At 41.8% G+C, this 13,195-nt stretch overlaps 1 protein-coding gene across 1 annotated transcript in view; it reads right to left on the bottom strand.

Annotated features, from left to right (window-relative positions):
* Window positions 1–460: 460 nt before the first annotated feature.
* Window positions 461–13,195, bottom strand: part of LOC124274921 (serine/threonine-protein kinase ATR-like) — a gene marked incomplete at its 3' end in the record, with an annotated part of 22,812 nt that continues 10,077 nt past the window's right edge. Inside the window, exons 15-24 of the mRNA XM_046710288.1 lie at window positions 7,183–7,259; window positions 6,625–6,735; window positions 6,102–6,234; window positions 4,386–4,550; window positions 3,590–3,686; window positions 3,204–3,278; window positions 2,155–2,271; window positions 1,595–1,690; window positions 1,376–1,477; window positions 461–556 (exon numbers count right to left, since the gene is read on the bottom strand). Of these exons, the coding sequence (XP_046566244.1) occupies window positions 461–556; window positions 1,376–1,477; window positions 1,595–1,690; window positions 2,155–2,271; window positions 3,204–3,278; window positions 3,590–3,686; window positions 4,386–4,550; window positions 6,102–6,234; window positions 6,625–6,735; window positions 7,183–7,259 (1,069 nt within the window). The remainder of the gene's footprint in view (window positions 557–1,375; window positions 1,478–1,594; window positions 1,691–2,154; window positions 2,272–3,203; window positions 3,279–3,589; window positions 3,687–4,385; window positions 4,551–6,101; window positions 6,235–6,624; window positions 6,736–7,182; window positions 7,260–13,195) is intronic.

The following is a 13,195-nucleotide window of genomic DNA, read 5'->3' as shown; positions in this document are numbered from 1 at the left end:
GATAAGGAAAAATATACATGCTAAGAGGATTTGTATCAATTAAAAACATTTGAATATGGGCATTTTGGACCTCAATTCATAACATGCTGAAGATAAAACGTTTTCCTCCAGACGTTTAACATACTGTCAAGATTATGTCTGTGTTTTTTGATATTGCAAAAGCAAGTTGGGATTTACATCACATTGAATTGTGTTTCAGTTGTATCATGGTGTGTGAGCTGAAGAAAGCCCAAAATGGTGGTGGTCTTAGATGTTTAGTACGTTCATGAAACACTGGTACGGTTTTCACACAGTAACAAAATCAGCTCAAAACAGGATATGAACCCTTGATAATCAGTTTCTCTACACACCAAGGGGGCCACCAGTTACTGGTCCCAATACTAACGATGGTGTCTGTCTCCTAACAATGACATTGTCATATTTCATATTGATCTGAGTCTGTTTGATATCTATGTCATACCTGTTGGTAGTTGGAGCTGAGATGAAGCAGGAGCTCGTTGTGAAGCCGCTGGAAATCGAGGCGGATCAGCTTGCCGAGGTCCATGTTGGCCTCACTCTGTGTGAAACATGAAGTCACAGGGGTGGAAATAAGTTTAAAATTGCTAGTGTACTCTGGTACAGTGGCACATGTAAAGTCACTTGCCCTGATTATTTTCCCACTATACCAACCGTTTTCTTGCTGATTTTTTAAATTAACAACATAATAAACATTGGAAAGTCAACTGGACACCGGTACAGTGTGATATACAAATTTGCTTGCCCGACAGAAAAAAACACTGGACTCGGACGTCGGGCAATGGGTTATTTCCACCCCTGAGTCATAAGCAAAATATTCCATCTGCATCAAGTCACCCTTACCTGGCCCACGTTCATCGTTCAGTTAACACCATACTCAACCACTCGCAGCTCATTCAACATCTATACCCCATTCTCAGTCATACATTTCAGTCTGATAGATTAAGCTTATTTCTGTGGTCCAGGGTCTCCTTTCACGAAGCAACCTTTACTAAGGTTAACCTTAACTCCCATTCTTTAACATTGCACTAAGGTTACCTTAGTGACTTACGATCACCTTAGTGCTTTGTGAAAGGAGGCCCAGGAGGTTTTCCACTCAAGTTCAGTGTTTAGTATTGGAATCTTTGGACCCTTAAATATGTACAATCAATATTAAGGCTATGTCAAGGACTTCTGTGGTTTATGTTGAGCCCAAGAGCTAATATCAGTATTCATCAGGATATGTGCAATCTCTATGATTTCTGAGATAAGAGTAATTGTAGCCTGTGCATGATAAGGCTATTCTCCGAAAAAAGAAGGATCTCTGTGAACAGGTTTGATCAAGATCAAATTGTTTCTGTAAAACGATGTCTGTACCCACTTGTAGAAATGCCAGAGCTTTCTCCAGCTCAGCGGCCTGGCAAAGTCTGACCAGATAGGAGAAGATGTACTTCATGTTGTGCACCAGGAGGAGACGTCGTGTCTGGAACGTAAGGTAATGTCCTTTAGATGCAAGACAGATCTGACGGAAAGGACACACTATAACCAATTACAAGACAAGATTTGATAGCTGTCACTGCAAGTTTCACCGATCTCTTACATTTATATTCAGGAGTGTGGAGATCATCTTCAGGAGGTTTGAGGCGACTGGAGTGGCCTTACTCACAAGGAATGGGACGATGTGCTTCTCAGACCCCTGAAACCATGGCAACAGACTGTTTAACACATTCTGACACTGTCATATTTATCTAGACAAAAATACCAACTTGTGTAATTTATCTTGAAAACAATTTCGGATCAATTACTTCAGCAGAGTGATGAAACAGGTCTAATGCTGTTATTACCAACATTTCATGACACCAGAGATATTCCATGGTTCATTCTTTAAGTACATACCATATGTTTAAAACAGACACAAATTGAACACAATCAATAGTTTTAATGACAAGTGAAAAGTATCAAACTTGTAAACAAATATCTGAATTGAATTTTTTTATTCAGTGTCACAACTCAAAAGTTATTCATTATGATGCTATGGTTGTTATCGCTGCTGCAGTAAAACACTGTTAAAGTACTACTGGTCTCACTGACAAGTCTGAGTTGTCTGCCCTACACTTTGCAGAGTTATCTTCCCGATTGTTATGCTGAACAAATGGCTACCTGCAGGAAGGTCTTGACGTCCTGGTACTTGAGAGCCCTTGCCACCTTGTGTAGTATAATCTCTGGGGTGTTATCCCCGCTTCCTGTGGCTGCATCGTGCATGGCTTCCACCAGAAACTGAGAAGGAAAACAACTTTTTGATTAGAATAAGACAAACATGTGTACAAGTGTACATAAAACTCAAAAAGACAAGACCAGCTACAGTCAAAAATACAGGTGTCAGTGATCGAAAAGAAAAATTTACACTAATGGCTTTTTCAGGTCTTTAATAGCCAATGGTTGTTAATACATTTCAAGGCTTCAACTTGACACTTTATGAGACAATGAGGGAGCAAAGAAGTGGCCCATGTGTGATTATCCATCAGTCCAGGGTGGGATGGAGTAGGTGACACACAGCTCTGGGCGACAACATCAGAATGCATGACGAGACTTTGTAACTTGCTGTTGGAATATGTACTAGGCTGTATCAACAACCAACAATCATCCCGATTGTACAAGGCAGTGACAGGAAAACCATACATCAGGACAGGAACATTTCTCAAAGTACGAGTATCTGAAACTGAATCCTGCGGCTGACATGTTTAGACCACTAAACATCAAGACCCTTTGAGAATTATACTGAGACTAAAATGACACCTTTCAGGACAGGTGACAGGGTTCGAAATACCCCATATATTAGTGTGCCATGGCACAGTAAATATTGAAATGGCACGGCTGAAAAATGCTCTCGGTGCCCTTTTGACACGCTTAATTTTTTAGAGACATAACTCACATTTAGTCATTTAATCCCCCAAACAATTATTTTTTTCCAAACTGAATAATACCATACATATTTGAATGCTCATAAACCCATTTCTTTATTTAACAATATATTTCAAATGATCATCATCATTGTCATATATTCTAAAAACATGTGGGCACACTTGATTTCTGAAAGGCACACCTAAAATATTTGTCTGGTGCCCTAAGGCACACTTAGAAAAGAAAGTATTTCTATCCCTGGGTGAGCTACAAAAATGCCTTAACTTCTTTATATCATCCACTTATACCTTGCATATGCCTTGTCGGAACTTGCTTAAAAGGTTCTGGGTGCTCATCTTCTTATGATCAGCAATAGCATGTAACTGAAACACAAATAATGTGAACATAAACACGTTAGTTTGTATCATAAGTTCCAGGTATACCATGGGTAATACGATTTTATTTGTAGATATTTCCTGAAGGCATAACATAATAACTGCATGTTTATATTTCAGATTTAGATGCAATGTTGCCAGGTGAAATCCAGATGTCAAAATGACATCAAAGTGACAGTCAATATACTTTATTCCATGTCTTGCTGTAGGAGCTTGACCTGCAGAGATTACAGAGATCTGGACACTGACTGTTGCCATGAGGCAGGGTATACTTATATCAGTGTGAGCACATGTCTCACCTCGTGGTAGGCCGTGGCAGCAGTGAGTGGAATGGCAGACAGCAGGCTCTCCAGCAAGCTCACCAGCACCACCAGGAGGATGTCCTTCTCTGCGACTCTGAGAAGCAGAGAGGACGTTGAGAACATTCAGTTCTTGTGAACTTGTAACATTAATTCGCAGTTCTACTTCAAAGGGTGGGCTTTTCAAGAAATTATTTACTATCTGTTGATAAAAATTTATTGATCTTTTATAGAAGTCTCTCATCTAAAGACAAAGAAAAGATTGTTCTACAAAATAATATAATCAGACAAGAATGTTTTTATGCAAAAAATCTCCTGATGCACAAAAGGACAGACAATATTTTCAAAATAACTTGTAAATAGTTCCTAATGTACAAATCCAACTAAGGCCGAAGATAACTGTGACCCGAAAGTAACAATGTTTCCATAATCCAGTAGGGGATTTGCAGACTCAGTGACCTTCACACCTGATCAATCATTATTTATGAAGTTGAAGGTCAAGGTCACTAGTCTGTGGACTACAGCAAAATAATTGTTCAAATATATTGCCAACAACAAAAATTAGGTCAAGGTCATTATATGAAGCTGATTGGAAAATCCCTGAAGCACCTTGGGAGCAAGTTCATGCAGTGGTTCTGGACATCTCTTAGCTAACAAAAAGTGTGGGACAGCCATATACTAAATCACTTGTTTAAATAATAAGAAGTATCAATTCAGCAAGAGGCATGAAACTGGTGGAATGAATTTTTCAGATTCATAAAATTGAATAACTAATCAGGTCTAAGAGTCCACCTACCTTCCCAGTTGCCCGATGGTGTACAGTACAGTTTCTTGGAGCCTGATATTGCTGTCAGACCGGGCCTGGAAGTACACCTGCTGAAGTCGGTTCATTATGATGTTATCCACGCCTCCCTTCTTCTCTCCTTCCACTTCCTCTCCCAGGAGGTGCTGAATCACCTCGCTGAAACATTGTACCATTTGTGACACTGCTGTAACACAGGTTTGAACAGTAATTAAATTTTTAACAGTATTTTGTTATATAGTCGCATTTCAGCTTGTTGTCTGGCTAGCTAGAGGTGCAAAGAGTTACCGTATATGACCGTCTAAAAGACGACCCCATGGATAAGACGACCCCCAAACTTGACCCTTAAAATCAGTGTCAAAATGGTATGTTTCGTGCATAAGTCGATCCCCCGCGATGGGGTCCTAATCGCGGCAAACACAGACCACAGACAACTGGCAGTTACCAATAATTATAACTTTGGTCCACATTATTCAAAGAATTCACAGTCGTATATTGTGTCTACTCACGGATCGAAACGAAGTGTAGTTGACAGAAAATGCATAATATATTTTGCTTCTCTAAATATCATATTTATTGTAGCAACAAACTGGCTTGCTTATTTTACCCCATTCAACCATCATGAACCGCTTCGTTTACCATTGACTGCTAGTTTACAGTAACATCGGTAAAAATGTGTGAATTTAAATGGCTTCCTACCCCATTCCATGTGCTTACCACGTTCATGAGGGTCCGTATAACCTTAGTGTTGATTATATATATTTTACACAAAAACTGTAAATAAAATTACACAATGCTAGGATATATTTCTTTGGGTTAATTAATAGTATTCTGCATTATATTTTACTGACGACTGCGTCAGAATTCATCCCGTTATATTATTGTGCATGTTTGAACTTGTTCGCCGGGAATCGTGTGCACAGCTGATTGCTATTTCCGGCTCAAATACACACGGTAATCTTAATTAATTTATAGAGCAAAAACTGTAACTAAAATTCCACAATGCTAGGATATATTTCTTTGGGTTACATAATGGTATTCTGTATTATATTTTACTGATGACTGCGTCAGAATTAGATCCCGTTATATTATTGTGCATGTTTGAACTTGTTAGCCGGAAGCGATGTGAACAGCTGATTGCTATTTCGGCTTTGTATGCGAGACAAATACGCACGGTAATCTTAATCCCTGCAAATAATACAATGCCCAGCAAAAACAACTTATAACTTAAAAGGTAAATAATCTTGTCTAGTGATGTTTAATTGCAAATTTGACGTCTCTACTGACAAAGTCGTCTTCTGTTGTTTGTTCACGCGAAGTGATACGATGTTGTTTTCTTACCCCTGGAAAAAAGTTTGACGATAGCGTAACCCATGGATAAGACGACCCCCTTCTACAGACTGCTTTGATTGGTCCTCAAAATTCGGCTTATAGACGGTCATATACGGTACCTCTTTTTGTCTGAATCTAATCAACAAATTATTCTGTGTTTGGTTCTTCAGTTTGTTATGTAGTTACAGCTTAAATGCCTGCTATTATATTGTCAGTGTAGTGAGGCATTTTGTTAATGTTTTAATGTTTCCACTTTGTTGTAAAACATTGAAATTCCAAAGTGCTACTTGTGTTAGACTCTTTCAACTTTGATGAAATCTATGAACATTCAAGCCAATCCATGTAAGATCTTGGAATTCAACTCTGCATCAGAATCACCTGAAACGTGTCCTAACTTGGTGGTCTGTGTCTTCTACAAGGCCAAGGCACTGATTCAACATAGCCACTGTGATTTGGTTGTGGGCACGAATGCTGATGTGGCTGAACATCTGTCTTATGCTCTTGATGAAAGCTAAAAAACATGTATACTGATAAACATGGATCTTAAACTCACAACAGAATCTCACTGCAGAATTATCCAAAATAGACTGCAAATGCATTAAATATCTTGTCACTGTACAATACATTCGAACCTCTCATCATGTTCATGAGTATCATCTCTCCATGCTAATAGTACAAATCCCCAGAACCCATTCCATGTCACAGATTAATTTCGGAAGTGATGTCATCACCTCAATCCCCAGAACCCATTCCACGTCACAGATTAATTTCTGAAGTGATGTCATCACCTCGATAACTACTATAACTATATTTCATTCACAAATTTTTAGCATTATGTCATTTGAGTGATAAGACGAACACCTTCACTAAACATCCAATGAGGGCACAGAGGTTGTCCTACCTTTCTTTATAGTCACATCACCTATCTCCAGGAGCTGCAGGAAGGGACTGAATAGAGCTGGGTCAACACTCTTTGACCTCTCCTTCTGAGAGCTGCATCCGTCAGTCTTTCCTGCAACATACAGAAGTGAGGTGAGGTGAGGTGAGGTGAAATTGGATTTAACGTCGTGCTTGAGAATATTTTCGCTCATATGACGACGTGCATGCGTGTGTATGTGTATGTGCGGCTACATACAGAAGTGAGTGAGTGAGTGAGTGAGTGGTCCGAATTGGTGAGCAAGTGATTATAAGTAGGTTTAATGTAGCTGTTAAGTGTATATCAGCTCATGGCCAAGGTAATGCAGATTGTTGTGATACCACTGAATTGTATGGTGCTGACTGTGATACTCACAGCCATGCAAGGTTTGCAGAACATTTCAGGCCAATCACCGCTTGACCAAACCTATCTCTTTCTTACATGTATTGATACAAAGTAAGCAAATATCACCCACATGTTCAAAGCTCATTAATTCAAGAATAGCATTAATCTGTTCTGACATGACAACCTCCCTCGTCTCACCTTGCAAGTCGTCACACACAGCGCACCTGATGCTGAACCTCTTGTACAGGGGGTCACAGACCGCCGAGTAGTCACCACTGAAACCAACATACCCCGGTAACTACTGATATGATAACTGCCACATACACATGGAAAACTGGCAATCAGCAGAAACCAACCTCACTTTCAAAGCAAATAGTGTGTAACCTTGGCACTTTTCATAAGGGGCGGTGGGGTAGTCCAGTGGTTAAAGCGTTGGCTCGTCATGCTGAAGACCCGGGTTCGAATCCCCACATGGGTACAATGAGTGAAGCCCATTTCTGGTGTCCCCCGCCGTGATATTGCTGGAATATTGCTTAAAGCGGCGTAAAACCAAACTCAGTCAGTCAGTCACGTTTCATAAACCAGCATTGAGTTTGGTGTGAGCGAGTTTGGTCCCATGCCCCCTTGGACAACAATTCATTTTTATCAAAGCATGTCAGCTTGATGTGGGAGCAAAACCATAGTGATGTTTGCCACTTTGACGAAACCCCTGGGCATGGTGCTGACAAAGCTAAAAACACCATCAGCCTTAGTATTGGTGCCAAGTTTTTTACACAATATTATTCAAAAATTCAAACACTCCAAAACAATGCCATACTAAACAAAGCTAAATAATTCATAATATTTCTTAAACACAACCTCCTCAAATGGCTTCATTTTGTGTTTTATAAGACACAGTTGTTCTGAGACCACTCTGAGGAAGGTACTGCAGCTAGTGAACCAGTTCATGGTGTCTACATCCCACCAGCACCTCATCACATGCACAATTATCACAGTCATTTGTGTTACACCACATCCATCAGGGATGTGGCAAACTTTATAGAGACAGAGTTATACACGACGTGCAATTGTGCATCCAGTACGCACAATATGTAGAGGATAAACTCAGGAAAACGACATATTGATATATTATTATTCACTGTACCCACAACACATCTATGACTTTGCTAAATGTTTGGTTGTTTCTTTCAGAGCAGTTACGGGCATCATTTCATCCATCAGTCCAAATGATCAATGATTCATTCCAGGCTCTAAAGAAATTATAGAAACATGTAATTTTTTGAGTAAAATTGATATTTTATACTTATCCTGACTCATGCTCTTTTGCTTGTCTTCTTCTTCTTGCGAACATAGTGGAACACTTGTATCTCCTTAATTGAAGCTCCCTTCAATGTAAAATCACTAATTGGTACTCACCACGAGTTGCCTCCCTTGCCCTTTTGGCGGGAACAGGTGTCGCCACCCTCTGGCCTCATGCTTCACTCTCTCCTGATTTTGCGAGCCCAACACTTGAATTTACAGGGGAAATCCAAAGTGTTATGTGGGGAGGATGGGAGGGCTAACCTCATGAGTCAGGATAAGTATAAAATATCAATTTTACTCAAAAATTACATATTTTTTCCTTATCCTGACTCATGCTCTTTGCTTGTAGAATCCTCTGAGGAAGCGGAGGTGGGCAAAACAGAATACTTTGGATTTATAGAATTAGTGATTTAAATAGATGTAACTGTAATAACCCCTCACGGGAACTTCATAAAGGCATAGACTTAGGATAATTCCTCTATTATAAGCCATAGGTTATAATGCCATACTGGGGTATTTACATTATGATATACTGAGATATTATAAACAACAATATCAAAGCGACTCTGATAGAGAAGCTATACCATTGAACATATATACATACTGCTAGAACTCCGTGAGAGTTATAAGCTAGATAATGCATGTAACAATTATGCATATTAATCTCGTGAAGACTTCGTGTTAGCGTTTACGAGGGACTGTCAACTGCTGTGCGAGGACCAAGGGACCGAAATGGTGAATGCCTGAGGCGTCCTCGGTGGTGATATCTCAGGTAGTGATTAGCAAACACCATGTTAGATTTCCAAAGCATCCTTCCATAATTGTATTCAAGAACAGTTACCGTGTAAGGCGAGAGTGGAAGCTAGCAGCCCTGATTTCATGGGGATTTGATGCTGTTGGAGGGTCCAGTCCTGCTGCCTTGTAGGTGAGAAGTATGACAGTTCTTATCCATATAGATATGGTGAGTGCGAGACTTCTGTCTGAGTTGTTGCCGACAAGGAATGAATAATCGTTTGAGAAATCTTAAGCCTTGTTTTGGAGCGTCGTAAATAGATTTTGAGAGCTCTGACTGGGCATAGAGATAAGTCCAGTGTATCTTGAGATCGAGAATGGAGGATAATGCAGGGATATGAAATAACCTGTCTGGTTGACCTGGTAGTTGATTTTTGGCGATGAAATCCATCTTAATCCCAGGTGTGCTGTGTTTTGATTGTCATCAAACTGTATCCTCTCATAATCTAGTGCGTGAATTTCCGACATCCTGGCTGCTGTGGCTAGAGATAACAGGAAAAGCGTTTTCTGTGAGAGAAGCTCAAAGTTTATCGATTCCAGTGGTTCATAAGCCTCACTTGTGAGGTGTTGCAACACTATATTCAGATCCCAAGCTGGAAGTGGAACTTCCGCTTTTGGTCCTCAATCGGAAAGCCAGTAGTAAGGCCAGTAACTCTGGAGTTCTTGTTAATCTAACACCCGTTCTCATGGTAATGACAGAACTAAGCAGCGGCAAGATATGTTGACAATGTCGAGCCTTTTAAATGTTTGTTTTGCCGTAAGTAACACAAATAATCTGCCACTTGTGGATGAGTAGCATCTCTTGCTGTAAATCCCTTATTTACTGCGTAATTCTCAAAACTGTGCCACTTGTATGGTACAAGTTGCGTGTAGAATAGCGTAAAGGCAAAGCGTGACCGCTTTTGCGCCCTGGTAGAATACCCTCTCTTGTTTAAACACATTTTAATACAGTCCATCACGTGAAGTTGGAATACTTCTGGGCTTCCGTGCACCTGTTTGGTGTGTGGATGTATTAATAGATTTTAGCTTGGGTAGCTCTAGTGTTGGTTGACCGATTTCTTGAATTAGAATGGGAAACCACGTTCTGGCTTGACCAGTAAAGTGACCAAAGTGAGTTGGAGGCTCTGTGTTTGTCTGATTTTCTGTAACACTTGAGGTATTATTGCTGGCGGCGGAAGCGAAGCGTGCGCGTGAGGCCTTCAGGATATGCTTAAGATCCGTTGCCCATGCTTGTGGGTCTGGGACTGGTGACACGAATGTCGGTAGCTGATTGTTGAAGCGTGTTGCGCGAATAGATCTACTAGCGGTGCTCCTATTTGCTTGATTATCTGTGCAAATATTTCTGTATTGAGCATCCATTCTGTCGGTGGCCGGTTGATGTGGCGAGAGAGAGTCGTCTGCTAGTACATTCTTGGCTCGGGAATGTGACATGCTCTGACATGTAGGTTTTAGATCGTGTATTAGATCGAACAGTTGAAAGCTTAAAGTCAATAGGTTCAGTGATCTTGTTGAACCTTGTTTGTTCACATAGAGCGCCACTGTCGAGTTGTCGGTATGAATCATTAAGTCGCATTCTGTAGAATGTTGCTCCAATGAAGTATGGCGTTGATTACAGCTTTCATCTCTAACATGTTTATATGGAGCTTGCTTTCTTGCTGATTCCATAACCCTGATGCCGTCCGGTTGGCGAGATGAGCTCCCCAACCTTGGGCGGCAGCGTCTACATATAGATGGGTTTTGAATTCCTGCTCTTCTAAACAAATACCTTCGCCAAACATTGACCTCCTGGTCCACCATAGTAGATGAGGTCTGAGAGGCGTTTGGTAGACTGAATGGTTGTAGGTCGTCGAGATGTGCATTGATGAAGACCTGTAATGAAGTAACTGTAATCTGCCTGAGACTGTCATGTCTTGGGCTGATGTAGAGACCCAACGCAGCTCTGCCATTGTCGTAGTGGTAGCGGAGAGAGTAGAACTAATGGAATGGTCTGTTGGATCTTGAGCCAGCGGTCTTCTGGTCTACTTGACGATACGGTTGTGATTAAGTGATAAATCGAATGCCTAGGAACTGCAGATCTTGCGATGGTACTAGGTCCGACTTGAGTAAGTTTACTAACCATCCTAGCTGTGTTAGTAGCTTTATGATGTAGTTTAACTGTAGTTTGAGATGCTGTGGATCTTGATCTACTTGTATCCCGTCGTCGAGGTAGAGCACTGCGTAGCCCTAGAGCGATGTAGATAGGTGACAATAGGTTTTCGTTATCCTCATTGAATAGCCAGGGGCTGATGATATGCCGAATGGGAATTACTTTCCATTGGTAATGTAGCCCGTCTAGTGTAAATCTTAGATATTTCCTGGATTAGGGATGTATCCGGGATATGTAGATAAGCGTCTTGCAGATCTATACTGGCCATGTAATCCATGGGGCCGAATCAACTGCCGTAACTGAGGAAGGTGTATCATGCGAAACTTTGGTGGTTTTCGTAGATAATTCCTGTTGAAAAAGCTCATGTTGTAAATGAGTCTGTATTTCTCCTTGGAGTTTTTCTTGGGTACTAGGAAAACTGGGGAGTAGAAGCCTGGTTCGATGTCTACTTGATCTAGTACTTCTATGGCCTGCTTGGTTATGAGTGATGTAACCGCCTCTCTTAACTTTGGTAGTTGTTGTGCCTGTAAGTCGAACTTGTAGGGGTTGACTGTCAGCGGAGGCTTGGCCTGTAGTGGGATCTGAAATCCGTGTTGAAGAATGTTGGAGACATAAGGGTCTTTTAACATTCCCCAGTTCTCCCAGTGTAGTTGGAGGCGTCCACCCACTTGTGGCGGTTGTACTGGAGCGGCTGGGGTGGAAGACTCCAGTCGTTCGAACCTGTCTTTCAGCGTTTATAGTTTGCGGGAACCTCTGGGTGTCCTGCCTCTTCCTGACCCTCCTCTATAGTTGCCATATGGGCGGCGAAAAGAATCTTTCCCCTGGCGCTGGCTATCTTCCTATCCGTGCTTTCTGTAGTCGAGAACTTAGATCTCCCTGAGTATCTTTGTGAAGTCTGCCTGATGGCAGCTTGCTAAGCGTGTCCATCGACTTGATCATAAGGACTTCTCTGGAGTCCTTAGTGACTTCCTTGGAGACTTTGTCTATTCCTCCGTCAAAGATGTTTGGGGATGACCACGGGGCTGTATAGAGTGGAGCTGTAAAGTTCTCACCCCAGCTGCAGGAAGCGAGGAGGCCTTGACGACGAGCTAAGGTCAGTGCTGCTGAGACAGATGTGAGATGATCTGTAAGGAACTGCTGGTCCTTCTTTTGCATCAGTAGGGCGAGTAGATCATCCTATCATCTTCAGAGGTTATGATACGAGAAATCTGGTGATAAGTGTCTCATTGATCGTTCTAGATCTATTTAGGCCAAAGAACATCGTCTCGTCATGTTTTCTATCTGCACCAGCTTGCGATCGTCAATCTTGTAGTTCTTGTTCTTAACATCGGCTGATCAGCTTGTAGTTTTCATCGATGTCTTGTGCCTTCAGGAAGGGGTCCATGTTGTGCGTGGAGAACTTCTTAAGCGTGAAAGTTCGGCAGATGTGGAGTCTGCACTTTCATGTAGCTTTAATGAAGGCTGTATCTAGATTATGTGGCACCGCGGCAATCCGAATTCGATCGGAGGTAAGGTGATGGCGTCTGCATCGTCTTCCTTCATCAGGTATGTCTGCGCTGAGTTGCCACTCTTGGCCGATGAAGATAAATCTAGGTTGTTTACCATCAATATCTTATCTCAGCGTCTGAGAAGATGATGCCTCCATCATCTTCTGTACCAGCATCGGAGATGAGAGGTTGATGCTCTTCTGATGGTGACCTCTGGGCTGCTATCTCTATGTCGGGTGACTTTCGGGGAGACCTGAGTGTAGACCTGTGTGCCGACTTGTGTGATGACCCTGCGGTGATATGCGTGGAGATCGTGGTGAGCGGCGTGGAGATCGTCTAGGTGATCTGCGTCTATGGGAAGACCTAGATCTGCGAGGAGAATGTTGGCGGCCGTGAAGCTCTTGAATAGTCCCTCGGCGTCCTTCTGGGCGATGGCGATCTGTGTGGCGACGCCGTGCAGCTTCCTCAGCGTCCGGACCTGGGG

This window comes from Haliotis rubra, unplaced genomic scaffold, assembly GCF_003918875.1.
Source record: "Haliotis rubra isolate DU_JTF1 unplaced genomic scaffold, ASM391887v1 Scf196, whole genome shotgun sequence".
NCBI classification, from domain to species: Eukaryota; Metazoa; Mollusca; class Gastropoda; order Lepetellida; family Haliotidae; genus Haliotis; species Haliotis rubra.
Note: the sequence above shows the minus strand (reverse complement) of the source record. Positions and strands in the feature narration are given on the sequence as shown.